The following is an 18,482-nucleotide window of genomic DNA, read 5'->3' as shown; positions in this document are numbered from 1 at the left end:
AACCCATCAGTTAGCCAGCTTTTAATCCATTGAATGTTTGCCAGGTTAATTTTGTATCACTCTAGTTTTTTTACCAAATTTTGTGTGGTACCATGTTAAACGTCTTACAAAAGTCTAAGTCTTACATCAAGACTATTACCTTTATCAACCAAACTGGACAAAAATTTATTATTTTCCATAAATAATTTTTTGATTATTCTAATTTTATTCTCAGTGGTGACTGGCATTAATTATATTATCCTCCTTTATTTTTTTATTAATGAAGTTCCTTGGCCGCTCCATTACCTTGCTAGGGATTGATGTTAGACTGTCTGGCCTTGAACATTTTATTTACCCTTTTCAAATACTGGCACAACATTAGTTTTATTTCAGTCTTCTGGAACGTCTTCAATGTTCCAAGGCTTTTTGAAAAAAAATCAACATTTAGAGTCCAGTGAGCTTCTCAGCCAGCTCTTTAAAAACTCTTGGATTCAAGTTATCTGGACCTGCTGATTTTTAAATGTCTAACTTTAGTTGCTGCTGTTTAACACCCTCCAGAGATACTAGTGGAATGTAAAGATCATCAGCATATGATATGACTACACCATCTGTCTTTTCCCCCAAATACAGATAAAAAATATTTATTGAACACTTCTGCTTTGTTTTGCATTATTACTGATCATTTTATCATTTTCATCTAGTAATGGACCAACACCATTGTCAGGATTCTTTTGTTCTTAATATCTTAAAAAACTCTGTATTATCCTTAACTCTGCAGGCCATAGAGTTCTTCTTGTGCCCCTTTGTTTCCCGCATCCATCATCTACAATTCTTAGCTTCCGATTTCAACTTCCCTTTTCTGCCATTTGTTAGATATTGTTTTCTTATTTTTATAGGTGCCTTCACCTCCCCTCTAATCCAGGTCTTTCGTTATCCACTCCCACCTTCTTCCTTGATTGTGGGATTGTAACTTTTGGGGCATCCACTTGTTCTTAAACAATTACCAGTTATCATCTACATTTTCTCTGATTAAATTCTTCCTCCCAGCTGATTTGGGTCATAGTTGTTTAGCTTTGTGAGACTGGTCCTTTTAAAGTACCAAGTATATATGCCTCTGCTCTGGATTTTATTCTGTTTGCACATTACTCATGTGATCGAGTTATGATTACTTGTACCTAAGATTCCACTAAGTTTTAGTTATGTGATCAGTTCCTCTTTATCTGTCAAGACGAGGTCCAATACAGAATTCTCTTGTCTTGGTGGCAGCACTTTTTAAGTTAGGAACCTGTCATCGATGAGATTTTGAAATCCCAAGGAGGTTTTGGTACTGGCTGCATGAGCCCTCCAGCGTGTGTCACTGCGACCGAAGTCCCCCATCATCACACAGCTTTTTTCCCTACACACTGTAGATTGGTGCCTAAGGGGCCGGACATCCTGGCCCCTCCTGTGATTTGGGGTCTGTAGCAAACACCAACTTGTGCTCGATCTGTTAGAACACTGATCTATTAGCATCTGAGATCATTGTCTTCCGAGTTATCAGTGACTCAGAACAGGTGAGTATCCAAGGGGTAGCCTGCACGGGGTGTCTGGGCTGTGAGCAGACTGCCCACCGGGGAAAGGCTCTGCACTGTCCCTCCACGCGCCGTCCCAGGGACTGAGAACAGATCTGAGCTCTCTCCCGCACACAGGGCAATCTTGTCATGTCCGGTCAGGCTGCACGCGCTGCTCCCCTCTCGGGACTCATGAGCGACACCTGTTGGCAGCAAGAGGCGCTGCACTAACAGCCCTGCCTGGGCTCCTCCTGGGGTTCATGCCAGCCGGGACGAGCTCACATCCAGACGTGATCCCAGGCTCACGCCCAGCAGGCCGTAAGCCCAGTCACTGGACGCCAGAGGCCCACAGAGGCAGAACATCCCCCACCCAGAAGCCATTTTGTTTTAAGCTGTTCCGAGATACATGGCGCTGACTCTGGAGTTCTCCCCCCAACCGGGTCTCCGCCACCTCTTACCACATTCAGAGCATCAAAGAGGCGCCCTGTGGGGACATGCTCTGCTATGAAGGGACACTTCTCCTGCAGCAGCATCACTGATTTCAGCCCCTCCGCAGTGCAGTCAGCCACGATCCAGCCGCAGTCACGGGTGCTGAAGGGGAATCCGCCCTGGGGAGTCAGGCACCAGCACTCAGCCCCAGGAGTGAGGGAAACTCCCCCCGCCATGCTCTGCCCTGCCCAAGGGACGAGGGAGCCCCCTCACCCAACCCCGCATTACAGCGCCGCCTGTGCACACGAAATGGGGAGGGAAGGCTGGCAACCATCCCTCACTTCGAGTCCAGCAGGCGGCTGGGGAGGCAGGGGAGTCCCTCCTTAACAGCAAGGTGGCACCAGGAGCTACTGCCATAGCTTTCAAACCTAAGTCTGGGCCCCAAGCAAAGTGCCAGTGATGGGTGAAATCCAGCCCATGCCATGGGCAGGTGTCCAGACACATTCACTGAGCAGCTGGGCGCAACGGGAGGCCCTGGGGCAGGTGAGGCCCAGAGCTGGCACAGCGGGGGCTGCAGCCCAGGTTGGCAGTGCCATGGTGGAGCCGGGGGGCAGGAGCTCACGCTGTGTCTGGCTGCGCTTTGCCTGTTACACGGGACCCTCATAATTACCCAGGTGAAGCTGCCTCCCGCACCAGAAAATACTGTACTGGAGAAAACAACACTGCCCGGCCCCACCACAAACAGGCCTTAGTGGCATTGTGCCGCATCTCCTTCCATGGCAACTGGCCTGATGGCCAGCCCCGGACCCACGTCCATTGGCCTCAGCTTACAGAGTCCCTCCTCCGCCGATGTGATGTGTATTGGCCAAGCCCCACCTCCATATGCAGACACCAAGCCACCTGCTGTTCTGCTTCACATGCCCCGGGCACCGCCAGGTAAACGCCAGCTTGTGCCCTTCTTCCAAGCAGGCTGAGCCTGTCTAACTGTCAGCCCTCGGCACCTGGGATCTCAGTCACGGCCACAGACTCCTCCGGACACCAGAGAGTTGCTCTGCTGCCAGAGCCTCCCTCTGACGCTATCACAGGATAGCTCCACTTTGAGTCTAAAAGGTTCGTTCCCTGCCCCGCGAGCAGCCCAGAGCTAGGGGCAGACAGACACGTGAGGAACAAACATGGAACAACAGGGGAGAATCATCCCAGGGAAATCCAGGCACGTGGCCAGCTGTACCTTCCTCATGTGGCGATAGTACTTCTGGTAGTCGGGCAGGTTCTCCAGAATCTGCAGGAGATACGAGGGGAACCAGTGAGGAGAAACAGCAGGAGCAGCCTGGCTGCAGGCCCCAGAGGCCCCACTGCAAGAGCGGAGCACTGCAAAGGGCAGGGGTCCCACAGCTATGGTCAGGGACGGCTCTATGTATTTTGTTGCCCCAAGCATGGCCATCAGGCAGCTTTCGGTGGCATGCCTGCGGGAGGTCTGCGGGTTCCGTGTATCTTCAGCATACCTGCCGCCGAATTTCCACCAAAGCTGCGGGACCGGCGGACGTCCCGTAGGCATGCCGCTGAAGGCAGCCTGATTGGTGCCCTCACAGTGACCGGCAGGCCACCCCCTGCGGCTTGTCGCCCCAGGCACACGCTTGCTGCCTGGAGCCACCCCTGGCTATGGCGATGGCCACGGGATCAAGGCCAGCCATACCCACAGAGCACTCCTGTCTCCACTGCCACAGTCTGGTCGCCAGAGGCCAGGCTGGGATTGGTGCTTGTCTGTGCCACATCTCCCTGGATCAGGCTGGGGCCAAGGATGGCCCTGGACTCTACCACTGGGCGGGGATGAGCGGAAGGGACTTCCACAGCTGATCTTTTGCAGTAAGCCCCTGTGCTGCCCTGGCGTGGCTGTGTCAGTGCACAGGGCACCTGGAGCTCTCCCCCGAGCCCGGCTGCAGAGGGCCCTGTGCACCCACTTGTTTTCAGGGCTTCACCCCCCCAGAGCCCTGAGAGGGACCCGTGGCTGGGACCGTCTGCACCAAGCTTCCCATGAAACTACCCTGCCACGCTGGCCCCAGCACCAGCGACAGGGCAGCCTGAGAGCAGAGGGCTGCTGGGGTGCGACCCCCGGGCCAGGCAGCCCTGCTCAGAACAGGCCTGGACGATGAGGTGGTGAGAACACCAGTGGAGGTTCACACGTGTGCTCCCATTGCCTCTAGCTCCTGTGGAGCAGCACCGGGAAACGGCACCAGTGCAGGGACATCACAGGAATCTCAGGGTCAGCCAGGCCCATGTGCCAGCTGTGTCCCAGGGCAGGCGGGTCTCCCTCCTTGAGAGAAGGGACCTCAGGAGGTCATCTAGTCCAACCACCTGCTCAAAGCAGGACCAATCCCCAACTAAACCATCCCAGCCAGGGCTTTGTCAAGCCTGACCTTAAAAACCTCTAAGGAAGGAGATTCCACCACCTCCCTAGGTAACCCATTCCAGTGCTTCACCACCCTCCTAGTGAAAAAGTTTTTCCTAATGTCCAACCTAAACCTCCCCCTCTGCAACTTGAGACCATTATTCCTTGTTCTGTCATCTTCTACCACAAAGATTCCACTGTAAATGAGGTGAGGCACATCCCACTTCACAAGGCCAAGTGCGCCGCGCCCTGCAGCACTCGCAGCCCTGGCTCCAGAGCTGGGTGGGGAACAGCTCACTGCGAGAACCCTCACCGGAGCTGCAGGGGGACAGCGGCAGGGCTCTGGAAACAGGGGAAGTAGAGAGAACCCAGCTGGCTCAGCCCCCTACAAAAAAGTCCCATGGAATGTAAGAAGGAGGAAACCTACAGATCCAGAGACATTTGACAGGGTGCACAAAAAGGACTCTGCAAACTAGTGCGTTTGACAGACAATGAAAGCCCCTGAGCTGAGCTAGCCCGTGGGACCCACAGCATTCACCTCCCTGCCACGCTGCTTTAAAATGCCCCTGGGCTCTGACCCCCAGACCCAAATGGAGTTAGACACCTCAATATCTTTGAGACTCTGGGCCTCTCTCCCTACCCTGTTCTGGTACCAAATCCCTTTCCTCTGTATCTCCTACCACGGCCAGAGGCGCTGGGTGCTGAAAGCCAGCTAACAAAACTGTAAACCCTGTGTGTTCAAACGCAATGTGAAAAAGCGCAATCCTGCTCACACCACACTGGTGCAGCACATCTCCAGAATTCTCTAGAATTGCAAAATAACGCTAGCTTCCTTCTAACAGCACCAGCAAACGTTTCACAGTGAAACCTGGGGGTGCTGCAACACCCCCCCCCCCAGCTCCTGTGCCTATGACTACAGCGCACGAAAGGGATGAGCCGCATGGCTGGATGCCGAGAAGCTACGCAGGACACTGCAGTCTTACCAAAGTCAATGCTGGCTTCCCACATCTGTGACCCCAACTCAGGTCTCACCTGGGTGATTTTGAGGAACTCATGGGCCTGCCTCAGACAGGAAGCAAATGCCGGGTCGTTCTGAGCACCAGCCTAGACAAGGAGGCAGACACACAAAATAAACAGACATCACTGCTCAGCTCTGTGATCAGTTTAGTTCTTCGGAAGAAACAAATTAGAAGAGAGCTCCTGGAAACTGTGCCAGGCATGGTCACTCCCTGGTAAGACTCAAACACAGCACTTTGGCCAGCCAGGGACTCCGGGGCACCAGAGATCTGCACTGGGGTGGCTCATCTCCCACTGGCTGGTATCGGGGAGGAACAGGAACTCTCAGGCTCTGAGCGACTGGCGGAGCAGCACTGCAGTGCCCGATGCTGGAGCTGTGCCAAGCAACACACCTCCATCGCTCGCTCAGAGCCCACTCTCTGTATTCCAACATTGCTGCTGGCTCCGAGCAGCGCTGGGCTCTGGGCGGGTTTTACCACGGCAGGGGCGATATGGCCCATCTTCGTACCAGTACCCCAAAGAGAACACAGCGCATGCGGAGAAGAGGTAACAGGAACTGCCCTTGGTCCCTGCCCATGTGCATTTCAACGCCTACCCACCAGTGCCGTGGGGCCACGTGCCTGCACCTGATGGGGGTTAGGACGGTATTTTCGGGGACCATCCCTGGCAGCATGCCGCATGCCTATGGAACAGCTATAGCGGCTCTTCCCTACGCTCCTGCCAGCTCCACGCCTACAGCTGCCCAAATCTCTGGGTGTTACTACAGGGGACACGTGCAGAGCCCCGTGACATGCTAGCCTTGCTCCAATGACACCTCGCACCCAGCGTTCAAAGGCCAGTCCGCCTGCAAACCTGCACACACCTGCCTTTCTACACAAGTGCGTCCACCCGACGCTACAGGGCACTAGCTGTTCTGCGCCCTTAGCGTGTGTTCGGAGCTCGCTGGGATCGCAAGCCTGCAGCTCTCTCTCTAAACGCTGCGCTCTGGCTGCACCACCAGTTACCGGCTCAGCGCAGAGAGCTCAAGGTGACATTCTCTGGCCTGTGCTATGCAGGGGGTCAGACTCGACGATCGTCACAGTTCTGTCCAGTCTTGACACCCGAGGCTGTCGAAGCCTCTCTCTAGTGTTGCTGTTGAGCGTACACTGCAGGAGCCGGGCCCCCAAGAGCCACGGCACTGAGAAAAGTGCAGGACGGTGCCTGTCTGAGACCCACGGCCCTGGGGGGCAGCCCAGCAGGCCGGCACGACAGCAAACATTACCTCCAGGAAGGCTTGGACGGCAAACGCTGTGTCCCAGAGCTGGGTTCCGTTGGTGCCCTGGAACAGAAGAGTGTGCAATGAGAAGCAGCTTTTCAATCCGCCCCAGGCTTCCCGCCCACCCATCGGGCCACACTGCCTGCAGGTGCCATCACGCTGGACCAATGGGCCCCACAGACAGAGAAGGCTATAGGGCACACGGCTGGGTGCAGTCACGCAGCACAGGCACCGTCACACTGCACCAATGGGCCCCACGCACAGGGAGGGCTGCAGCCTAAGGGAACCCACTGGGGCAGAAACGGGCAGCAGGAGCAGGGTTATGGGGTTTTTTGGTTCGGGGGATGGGGTTAGAATTTCCCTCCAAAGCTATTTTAGGGTCTGATCCTGCAAGCCCCGCGAGGACCCAGTGCAGGATGGCTCCAGGAACCTCACCCAACCCAGCGTTGGTGCATACAGCACCCTAGGCTGCAAGCTGCATCCCAACACAGCGACTGGAAACAAGAGAGAGCCCACAGCAGCATGCAGAGCACGAGCCGTAGGGACGGGACGGGACGGGACGGGACGGGACGGGGGCGTCTCTGAGCTGAGATGTGAAGCGAGGCAGAGCCAGGAAGACTGGCCCAGAGGGCAGGAGCTGCAGGGGACACGGCTCTCGCACAGCAGAGGAGGCCGGAGGGAAGGGCAGAGAAGCTGCAGCAAGCCCACAGAGGGGTTCAGAACGAGGGCAGTTTGGCCATGGATCCTGAACCAGAGGGGAGCGCGAGGAGGGGACTGGGATGGGCTGACGCGGCTCCAGGCACATGCGGAGCTTGGGCAGCAGCATCTGGGCTCTGCAGGGCTGGACCGTGGGGCAGCCCCAGAGATGGCAGCCGCGGTACTCAAGCCGCAGGGAGCTGAAGGCTGGGAGAAGGTCTCAGTGGAGCACTGCACTACGAGACCGCCTGCATGGCCGGTCTGTGAGTGCTCTGCTGGCCAGGGCCAGGCCACGACACCAGGAACAGTCAGTTTTTGCACAAACTGACAGCAGTGCGAATGGCTGGCTGGGCAGCAAGGGGAGCCGTGGGGCGGGGGAGGAGGGAGGTGGCAGAGCTGTGTCTGGGGGATGCACCGCTGTCCTGGGAGAGGCACGTTTGTCTGGGAGACACTGAGCTGCAGGAAGTGGGACAGAGAAGCAGCCTGTGTGGCCAGGGCATGGGGGAGCAGCCCGCAGCCCCTTTCCTTGCTGGACACTCAGCAGGGGCCAAGCAGCCGTTAGTGCTCTGTTCTAGCCCCCAGCGCAGGTAGGAGAGTGGCTGCCCGCTAACGTGGGGGCCAGAACCGCATAGCTGAGACAGGACAGGACGGGACTCCCCCCTAGGCTCCATCCCAGGGGCAATGCGTGTGTGGCAGGGGCTGGGCACGGGATGGCGGGTGCAGAGCACCCCCCAGAAATGCAGAAGAAGCAGCTGCCTGAGAGCAAAGACACACACTGCTCCCAATACCAACCCCTCCTACCCTCGGCCAGGAGGAGGAGCAGGGACGGGAGAAGCTGTTGCTGTGAGCCGCACAGCTGGGCCAGGACTGGTCCTATGACCATCAACAGCCCGGCAGGAAAGGGAGACATTGCAGGGGTGGCGGATCCCCCAAGGCAGAGCAGCCTGGCAAGACCCCCTTTGCAGTACGCGCTCAATCCCCGGGGGAGGGGTCCCTGCCCAGCCCTGGGAGCCGTCTCACAGCAGCGAGAGCGGGCCCAGGGTCCCTGCGTTCGCTGCCAGGGCCACAGCGCCTTACCTGCATCTTCATGCCGTCCAGTCCCAGCCTGCGTGGAGAGAGAGCACATCAGTGCAGCAGCCTGGGGAGCGTGGTCCTGTCCCCAACTCCCGCAGCCACCAGGCATCTAGCACTGCTGCCAGGGCACGGAGCACTGAGCTTCACGGGCAGCCCTGCAGCAGCTTCCCCAGGGGCCCTGGCCTGCCTCTTCCCAGCCCTCTGGCCCCCACCTGACTGGGAGAACTGGAGCGAGTGCGACTCGCTAATAAGGAGCCAGGGTCTGGAGCTGGCTGCTGATCAGTTCAAGACCCCCCCGTTCGCATGCCACCTGCACAGAGCTCCCTGCTCCTGGGGCCTAGGCAGTGTGGTAGCCCTGGGGGCAGAGCAGGGTCCCCCATGGCAGGTCTGGGCAGCAGATTCCCTGCTAGGGCCTGGGGATTCCCGCACACGGCAGAGTGGCTCTCTCTAGCTGAGCCCTGCGCTGTCTCTGGGGCTGGGGAGGTGCATGGGCCTGGCCTTACCAGAGGTAATCAGGGATCCTGGAGACATGCTCCTGGAAGGCTGGAGAGCTCTCCCCCTCCACGGACCAGCGAACCAGCATGTTAATGGTCTTGGAAATCTGCCGAGAGAGAAGGCGTCACTCCCCTGCAGAGCGCAGTGGTGTTCGGCACCCGCACAGCATGACCTGACCTCATGACCAGCCACAGGAGCAAACCCCAGGCTGGGGCTGTCTGCAGGCGAGCGAGCACGTCTCCATGGGGCTCTGGTCACAGAACAGACCCCTTGGCATCCCCATGGCTGTTCCCCATCACAGCGCAGGAGATCACTCTCCAGCCAGGGCCTTCCACCAGCTGTTCCCAGCAAAGACTCTGCAGAGGGGAACAGCTGGCACGCCCTGCCTCCACGGCCACTGCACAATGACCAGGCGGTTGCTCACGCTCTCCTCTCCCGTCAGCCTGCTCACGCCCCTTGTCACCCACCGTGAACTCTCCTGTGTGCAGCGCCCAGCACCACAGGCCCTGAGCCTGCCTGGATTGCTGGTTGCTATGGTTACGTGCCAGCAGCCGGGCAGAGCCGGGGAGTCCCAGGCCGGTCTCTCTCGCACCTGGGCAGGAATTGGAGCCAGCGCCGTTGATTCGTTGGGACCAGTAACGAGCAGCCTACCGGGCCAATGCTGATGGCCTTGGTGAATCTGTCGTCAGCCTTGATGTGGTCATACAGCTCCGCAATGGCTCGCTGCCTCAGCCGGGCGCTGTGGTGGGCTTCGTACACGTTCAGGATGGCTGAGACGGGAACAAGAGAGACACAATAAGCTGCCTGGTCCCAACTCCGGGGCGAGCAGGGCCCGGCCCCGAGCCCCAGAGAGATCCCCCATCCCTTCCCTAGCTGGCCAGGGCTCTGCGGGGCGCCCCAGGGACACAGTGTCACAGAGTGTGGGGGAGTCCGGTGTTGCACCCCTCTTCCTTGGACTCTCAGTGACTCTCAGCCAGCCAGTAAAACAGAAGGTTTATTGGACAACAGGAACCACCCAGGCCCAAACCGAAACTAAACTAACTAACCCCTCCAGCCGGCCTCTTCCTTTGTCCAGCTTCCCGGGCAAAGGTGCTGACACCCCTCCCCCCTGCCTAGCTCAGGTTACAGGCAGAGCACCTGTCCCTCACCTAAAGTCTTCCCTGTTCTTCCATTCCCCACACAGACAGTCCCTACTCCATCACATCTCTCCCCCCTTCGAGACTGAACTGAGCGGGGTCACTCTGCCCAGTGACCTGGGGAAGTTCAGGGCCCCCTCTCCAGGACAACGCGTCCGCTATCAGGTTGGCACTTCCCTTCACATGGACCACGTCCATGTCATAATCCTGCAGGAGCAGGCTCCACCTCAGGAGCTTGGCATTGGCTCCTTTCATCTGGTGCAGCCAGGTTAGGGGAGAGTGGTCGGTGTACATGGTGAAGTGTCGCCCAAACAGATATGGCTCCAGTTTCTTAAGGGCCCACACCATGACCAGGCATTCCTTCTCGATGGCTGCGTCGTTTTGCTCCTGGGGTAGCAACTTCTTGCTCAGGTACACGATGAGGTGTCTCCTCCCCTTTTCATCCTCCTGCATTAACACCGCCCCCAGTCCCATGTCTGAGGCATTGGTGAACACCATAAAGGGCTTGTCAAAATCTGGGTTTGCCAGAACTGGGCCACTAACCAGAGCCTCCTTCAGCACCCGGAGAGCCTGCTGGCACTGCTCGGTCCAAACCACCTTGTCTGGCTTCCCCTTCTTGGGCACGAACCTTCCATAGTACCCCGCCATCCCAATAAAGGCCTGGACCTGCTTTTTGGTTTGGGAAGCGGGCCAGTCTCTGATCACCTCCACTTTGTCTGGTTCTGGCTTTAGGCAGCCACTCCCCACCCGATGGCCCAGGTAAGATACTTCAGCCATCCCCATCTTGCACTTCTCAGCCTTTACGGTTAACCCAGCCTCTTGGAGTCGGTCCAGCACTTGTTTAACCTGGGACACGTGGTCCTCCCAGGTCCGGCTAAAGACACAGATGTCGTCAATATACGCCATGGCAAAACTCTCCATCCCCCGCATTAGCTGATCCACCAGGCGCTGGAAGGTGGCCGGCGCTCCCTTGAGGCCAAAGGGCAGGGTCAGAAACTCGTAGAGCCCCAGAGGGGTGATAAAGGCCAATTTCAGCCTGGCATCTGCGTCCAGCGGCACTTGCCAGTAGCCCTTTGTAAGATCCATGGTGGTGAGGTACTGAGCACCTCCCAGCTTGTCTAGGAGCTCGTGAGGCCTGGGCATGGGGTAGGCATCAGATACGGTGATGGCATTGAGCTTTCGATAGTCCACACAGAACTGGATCGACCCATCCCTTTTGGGGACCAGCACCACTGGCGAGGCCCAAGGGCTGGAAGACGGCTGGATCACCCCCAAAGCCAGCATGTCCCTGACCTCTCTTTCTAGATCATGGGCAGTTTTACCAGTGACCTGAAAAGGAGAGCATCTTATAGGGGGATGTGACCCGGTGGACAGTCAAATTAGTACATCCAGGCTGGTTGGAAAACAGCTGTTGGTATAGATGCAGCACCCCTCTGATCACAGCGTGCTGGGCCAGGGTCAGCTGATCAGAGAGGGGAATTGCCTCCAGGGGGGAACCAGCTTTTGTCCCACGGAATAGATCCACTAAAGGGTCATCTCCCTGCTCCTCCCAATGTCCACACACGGCCAACACCACATTCCCCCTGTCATACTATGGCTTCATCATATTCACATGGTACACCTGGCGGTGATGTGCCCAGTTAGACATCTCCACCACATAGTTTACCTCATTTAGTTGATTGACAACCTTGAAGGGCCCTTTCCAGGCAGCCTGGAGTTTGTTTTTCCTCACGGGGATGAGAACCATCACTTGATCCCTGGTGGCGAAGGCTTCTGCTTCCTCTGGGCTCGGGCCAGATTCTCCTTGGCCAGGCCCATGAGCTCGGCAAGTCTTTCCCGGAAGGTCAGGACATACTCCACCACTGACTCTCCATTGGGAGCGGCCTTCCCCTCCCATTCGTCTCTCATCAGTCCAGGGGCCCCCTTACCCGTCTTCCATATAACAGTTCGAAAGGCAAAAACCCGGTAGATTCCTGGGATACCTCCCTGTATGCGAACAGCAGGTGAGGTAAGTACTTGTCCCAGTCCTGCAGGTGCTGGTTCATAAATGTTTTTAGCCTCATCTTTAGCGTCCCGTTGAACCTTTCCACCAGCCCGTTGGACTGGGGGTGATAGGCTGAGGCCCAGTTGTGCCAGACCCCACATTTCTCCCACAAGCACCAGAGCAGGGTCGACATGAAGTTGGACCCCTGGTCCGTTAAGACTTCCTTGGGGAACCCCACCCGGCTGAAAATGGTCAGCAGCGCATCTGCCACGGTGTCTGCTTTGATAGAGGACAAGGCCACCACCTCAGGGTAGAGAGTGGAGAAATCTACCACCACCAGAATGTATTTCTTCCCCGACCGGGTCGCCTTGCTGAGAGGTCCCACTATGTCCATGGCCACCTTCTGGAAAGGTTCTTCTATGATGGGTAAAGGCCTCAAAGCCGCTTTCCCCTTGTCCCGGGCCTCACCACCCTCTGGCAGGGGTCACAGGATTGGCAGTACTGTCGGACATGTAAACACCCCAGGCCAGTAAAAGTTCTGTAGCAGCCTCTGCCTGGTGTGCTGGATTCCCTGGTGCCCTGCGAGAGGGATGTCATGGGCCAGGTACAGTAGCTTGTGGTGAAATTTCTGGGGAACCACCAGCTGCTTCCTGATCCCCCATGACTCTACTTCCCCTGGGGGAGCCCATTCTCGGTACAGGAACCCCTTCTCCCACAGGAACTTTTCCTTGCAACCTCTCCTCATGGACTGTACTGCACTGAGTTCAGCCAGGTCCCTTGGCCTCCGCAAGGAGGGATCTTTCTGCAACTCGGCCTGGAACTCAGCAGCTGGGACAGGGATGGGGACATGCTCTCTCTTGTCGGCTGGGTCTGAGGCCGCAGCCTCTCTGAGCCGTGTCCCTGGGTGTTCCCTCCCCACCAGGTTAGGGTCCTGCGCCTCGGGCAGAGTACCATCCCCGTTGTCAGGGCGCAGTGCCCTGCGCCGACTCTGACTACGGGTCACGACCAGGGCACCCCAGGCGTTGCTTGGCCAGACCTTCAGGTCCCCCCCCCCATTAACACCTTTGTGGGCAAATGTGGGTGTACCCCCACGTCCTTGGGGCCCTCCTTGGCCCCCCACTTCAGGTGTACCCTAGCCACGGGCACCTTGAATGGGGTCCCACCCACGCCCATCAGGGTCAGGTAAGTGTTGGACACCATACGATCTGAGACCACCACCTCGGGCCGGGCCAGCGTCACCTCTGTGCCCGTGTCCCAGTACCTAGTGACCTTCCTCTCATCTACCTCCAGGGGAACAAAGCACTCTATCCGGAGGGGCAGCCCCGCGCCCACCCTGTAAACCAAAAACTCAGATCCTGGAGCATCCAGCCCCCCAGAGGAGCTGACCTGGGGCCCTCCTCCCTCCTTCGCAGGTGGTACACGGCCAGCCACCCTTTCCTGCGAATGCTGCCCCTCGTCCAGCTGGGTCTCTATCAAGTTAACCCGGTGTGGGGTCGGTCTGCTCAGTCTGTCCTTGAGCCTGGGGCACTGGGACCGTATGTGGCCCCTCTGGCCACATTGATAGCAGCTCATGTCCCGTTGGTCTTCTCGAACCGGTCGGTTGTCCCTGATGCTGGGCGTTCCCGTTGGGAGGGGGTTCTCCCTATTCCCTCTTTGGGAGGTCCCAGGGTGACTCTCTTTCTGCATCGCGGCAGGCCTGTTCCCTTGGGGTGCCTCCCTGCCACTCCCCAACCGGCTCTTCACAAACTCATCAGCCAGGCGCCCTGCATGTCGCGGGTTCTCTGGCTTTTGGTCCCTCAACCACAGCCTCTGGTCGGATGGGCACCGCTCATACAGCTGCTCCAGTACCAGCAGTTTAACCAGGTCCCCCTTCATCTGGGCCCCATCTGCCCACTTGCTGGCGTATCCCTCCATGCAGACAGCTAGTTGCAGAAATGAGACCTCAGAGGTTTTATCCTGACTCCGGAACCTCTCCCGGTACATCTCAGAAGTCAGCCCAAACTCGCGCAGCAGGGCCTACTTGAATAGTTCGTAGTCCCCTTTCTCCTCCTCTCCCAGCTGGCCGTACAATGCCACGGCTTTGGGGTCCAGTAAGGGGGTGAGAACCCAGAGCCTGTCCGCAGGATCCACCTGGTGCAGCTCGCAGGCCGTCTCAAAGGCATCCAAGAAGTCATCCATGTCCTCCCCCTCCTTACGCTGGGCCAGGATGCACTTATCAAAGCTCCGCGCAGTCCTGCCCCGCCCCCCCCGACTCACCGCAGCTGGGGCCCTCAGCCTTGCCAGTTCCAGCTCATGATGACTCTGTCTCTCTTTCTCCTCCAGTTCCCGCTGTCTTTGTCTCTCCTCATGTTCCCTCTGTCTCGCTTCATGTTCCCTCTGTCTCTCACAATCCTCCAGCTCTCTCAGTTGTAGCTCTCTCTCCCATTCCAGCCGCTTCCGCTCCACGGATGCCGAGCGTCGCCGGGACAATCCCCTGCTGGCAGGGGAGCTTCGCCAGGAGGGTCCCCTGCTGGCCAGGGGGGTCACGGTGCCCTTGGTAGTCGCTGGGCTCCTCCCCACCCTTCCCCTAGACATAGGAATGGGGGGTCTCGGGAAGCCCTCAGCCGCCAGCTGACCACTCCCAGCAGGGACAGATACTGGTGCCTCTGCTGCATCTGCCAAGCTGCTTCCCTCAGAGACAGGGATCAGTTCATTCAAGCGATCTCCCTCCTCCGGCTGGGCAATGAGCTGGTCTTTGGTGAGCCTCCCTCTGCGCAGCCCCCTCTGCTTGCACAGCTCCACCAGGTCGCACTTACGCCGCTTGGCAAACCTCTTCCTGCTGGCCACTCACAGGCCTGGGTGCTCACCGCTCCCCATGGTTTCCAGGGAGACCCCTAGCGTGCCAGCCCTTGAGGTCACCACCTCTCTGCTAGGGTTGAGTGGCAGACTCCTCCGCCCCTGGGACCGCTCTCTGCAATCCCCTGGGGGACCCTGTTACTGCAAAGTCCTTCTCTCTGGTCACACACTCCCAGGGGTTAATCACCCCTAATATCGTCCCTTCGTTTTACTGCTCTCCAGTCACTTACTGCAGGAAGTGTCCACGGGGTGCAGTAGATTCCGCCGCTGCCACCAGTTGTCACGGAGTGTGGGGGAGTCCGACTCTGCACCCCTCTTCCTTGGACTCACAGTGACTCTCAGCCAGCCAGTAAAACAGAAGGTTTGTTGGACAACAGGAACGAAGGATACAGCAGAGCTTGTGGGCACAACCAGGACCCCTCAATCGAGTCCTTCTGGGGTTCAGGAAGCTTAGTCCACAGCTTGGGATTCCCTGAATTCCAACCACCCAGCCCCAAACCGAAACTAAACTAACTAACCCCTCCAGCCGGCCCCTTCCTTTGTCCAGCTTCCCTGGCAAAGGTGCTGACACCCCTCCCCCCTGCCTAGCTCAGGTTACAGGCTGAGCACCTGTCCCACACCTAAAGTCTTCCCTGTTCTTCCATCCCCCACACAGACAGTCCCTACTCCATCACACACAGCCCCAGACCACTCCACACCTGGACTGAACCCTGGTTGTTTCACTGCTGCTCAGCCCGAGACAGGACCAGAGGGAAGGTGGGAAGCTGCTGAGTGGGGACAGAACCCGAGGTATTAAGATTCACTCAGTGCCCCAGCACACAGCCCACGCTGGACTCAGAGCCTCTGCAGACACCTCAGAGACGGAGTGTTTGGAGTTGTTCTGTGAGCCTTGATTTGGCACCAATGGCACCAGACAGTCAGGATGGGCCTGGGTCCAGCCCCCTCGAGTGGCAATCAGCACAGAGCCCTGCGCCTTTCCTATGTGCAGGGGCGGCTCCAGGCCCCAGTATGCCAAGCGTGTGCTTGGGGTGGCAAGCTGCGGGGGGTTCTCTGCCGGTGCCGCGAGGGCGGCAGGCAGGCTGCCTTCCGCGGCTTGCCTGCAGAGGGTCCGCTGGTCCCGTGGGTTCGGCGGACCTCCTGCAGGCGTGCCTGGAGAGGGTCCGCTGGTCCCGCGGCTTCGGTAGACCTCCCAAAGCCACGGGACCAGCGGACCCTCCGCAGGCAAACCGCCGGAGGCAGCCTGCCTACCGTGCTTGAGGTGGCAAAATCCCTAGAACCGCCCCTGCCTATGTGCTGGACCCAGGTGGCTGCTGCTGGCTCGTGGCTGATGCAAGCGAGCCAATGCCGCACACAAATTGCCCTCGTGCCCACTGGGCAGGGCAGTAACGGTGGCTCTGTGCGGAGGCCAGGCAGGCACAGCTTTGTCAGGCACACGCATTCCCTCCCAGGTTAGTAAAGTCTTGCCAGCTTCTGGTCCCTGGCCACTCTGAGATCCCACTGGCAGGGCAAGGCTGACAGGAAGCTTGGGGGCTGCACTGGGGTCAGATGTAAGGCTATGGGGCAGCTCCACTAGTGACCCTCGGCCGTGGGGACAGAAAACAACCTGCACATCAGCTATCCCCCGCCCTGCCCTGGCCAGGCCCAGCCACTTCCCTACTCACCATTGACAAGTGTGAGCAGCCAGCTGTGTGGGGTGTTGAGATCGCAGGCAGCCACGTTATTCCTCTGGGCCGGCCAGTCAATGCTGGAGTAGTCCTGGACGTACAGCTCCTGGCAGGGAGCAGGCAGGAGATTAGCCATCCGCTCACTAGCGCGCCATGGGAGCAGACCCATGAGACAGCTGCAAGTGTCAGCCTGGTGGGGTTGGCAGCCTGGGGGAGTACAGCATGGAGCACGCAGGGGAGCACCGGGGAAGGAGGGCAGCGCTGCCTGGCTCACTCTGTGGCTCCACACCAGCCACCGGGACAGGTCCCATGTGGGAGCTGCTCCCAGCACCCTTTGCTAAGCTGAGTTAACAAGAGGAGAAAGCACCTTCAGATAGTGCCAGAGCACCTGGGGGGGTGTCAGGGGCTCACATGGCCTGGGGGGGTGTCACGGAGTGTGGGGGAGTCCGGGCCCTGCAACCCCCACTTCCTGCGATTCCCCGTCACTCTCAGCCAGCCAGTAAAACAGAAGGTTTATTAGACAACAGGAACACAGCCCCAAGCAGGGCTTGTAGGTACAACCAGGACCCCTCAGACAGGTTCCTTTGGGGGCAAGGATCTTAGACCCCGGACTTGGGGTTCCCTGCCTCTTCCCAGCCAGCCCAAAACTGAAACCAAAAACCTCTCCAGCAGGCTCTCCCCCTTTCTCCAGCTTCTCGGGTAAAGGTGTTACTATAATAATAGGAGACAAACCAATCTCCTAGAACTGGAAGAGACCTTGCAAGGTCATTGAGTCCAGCCCCCTGCCTTCACTAGTAGAACCAAGTACTGATTTATGCCCCAGATTCCTAAGTGGTCTCCTCAAAGATTGAACTTACAACCCTGGGTTTAAGCACGCCAATGCTCAAACCACTGAGCTATCCCCCTTGACTCTCTCCACCTGCCTTCCTGGCTCAGGTTACAGGCTCAGGTCCTGCCCCTCACCTAAAGTCATCCCCTGCTCTCCCACCCCACCATGCAGACAGTCCCTACTGCATCACATCTCTCCCCCCTTGGAGACTGAACTGAGCAGGGTCACTTTGACCAGTGACCCGGGGAAGTTCAGGGTGGCAGTGGTGGGATCTACTGCACCCCATGGACAGCGCTTCCTGCAGTAAGTGATTGGGGAGCAGTGAAATGAAGGGGGATTGACGGGGACCAGGCATGCTGAAGATTCAGAGAGAGATGGTTTCAGGGGGCGATTAACCCCTGGGAGTGTGTGACCAGAGAGAAGGACTTTGCAGTAACAGGGTCCCCCAGGGGATTGCAGAGAGCGGTCCTGGGGCGGAGAAGACTGCCACTCAACCCTGGCAGAGAGGTGGTGACCTCAAGGACTGGCACGCTAGGGGTCTCCCTGGAAACCATGGGGAGCGGTGAGCACCCAGGCCTGTGAGTGGCCAGCAGGAAGAGGTTTGCCAAGTGGCTTAAGAGCGACCTGGTGGAGCTGTGCAAGCAGAGGGGGCCGCGCAGAGGGAGGCTCACCAAAGACCAGCTCATTGCCCAGCTGAAGGAGGGAGATCGCTTGAGTGAACTGATCCCTGTCTCTGAGGGAAGCAGCCTGGCAGATGCAGCACAGGCACCAGTGTCTGTCCCAGCTGGGTGTGGTCAGCCGGCTGCTGAGGGCTTCCTAAAACCCCTTCTGCCTATGCCTAGGGGAAGGGCGGGGAGGAGCCCAATGACTATCGAGGGCACCGTGACACCCCCGGCCAGCAGGGGATCCTCCCGGCGAAGACTCGCTGGCCAGCAGGGAATCGTCCCGGCAACGCTCGGCATCCGTGGAGCGAAAGCGGCTGAAATGGGAGAGATGGAGGACCGTGAAAAACAGAGGCAGCATAAGGAAAGACAAAGGCAGCGGAAGATGAAGAAAAAAGAGAGACAGAGGGAACACAAAGCGAGACAGAGGAAGCATGAAGGGAAACAAAGGGAGCATAAAGAACGACAGCGTTATCATAAGCTGAAGCTGG

General features: G+C 58.1%; 1 protein-coding gene across 1 annotated transcript in view; it reads right to left on the bottom strand.

The window, feature by feature from the left end:
- LOC120374242 (lanosterol synthase-like) overlaps nt 1-18,482 on the bottom strand; it is a 39,392-nt gene that overhangs the window by 7,578 nt on the left and 13,332 nt on the right. The window contains exons 7-14 of the mRNA XM_039493545.1: nt 16,498-16,606; nt 9,533-9,651; nt 8,890-8,987; nt 8,390-8,417; nt 6,623-6,679; nt 5,377-5,448; nt 3,187-3,237; nt 1,988-2,137 (exon numbers count right to left, since the gene is read on the bottom strand). Coding sequence (XP_039349479.1) covers nt 1,988-2,137; nt 3,187-3,237; nt 5,377-5,448; nt 6,623-6,679; nt 8,390-8,417; nt 8,890-8,987; nt 9,533-9,651; nt 16,498-16,606 — 684 coding nt within the window. The remainder of the gene's footprint in view (nt 1-1,987; nt 2,138-3,186; nt 3,238-5,376; nt 5,449-6,622; nt 6,680-8,389; nt 8,418-8,889; nt 8,988-9,532; nt 9,652-16,497; nt 16,607-18,482) is intronic.

Source organism: Mauremys reevesii, linkage group 11 (genome assembly GCF_016161935.1).
Source record: "Mauremys reevesii isolate NIE-2019 linkage group 11, ASM1616193v1, whole genome shotgun sequence".
NCBI lineage: Eukaryota > Metazoa > Chordata > Testudines > Geoemydidae > Mauremys > Mauremys reevesii.
The sequence above is the reverse complement of the archived record's forward strand: the minus strand, read 5'-3'. Positions and strand labels throughout refer to the sequence as shown.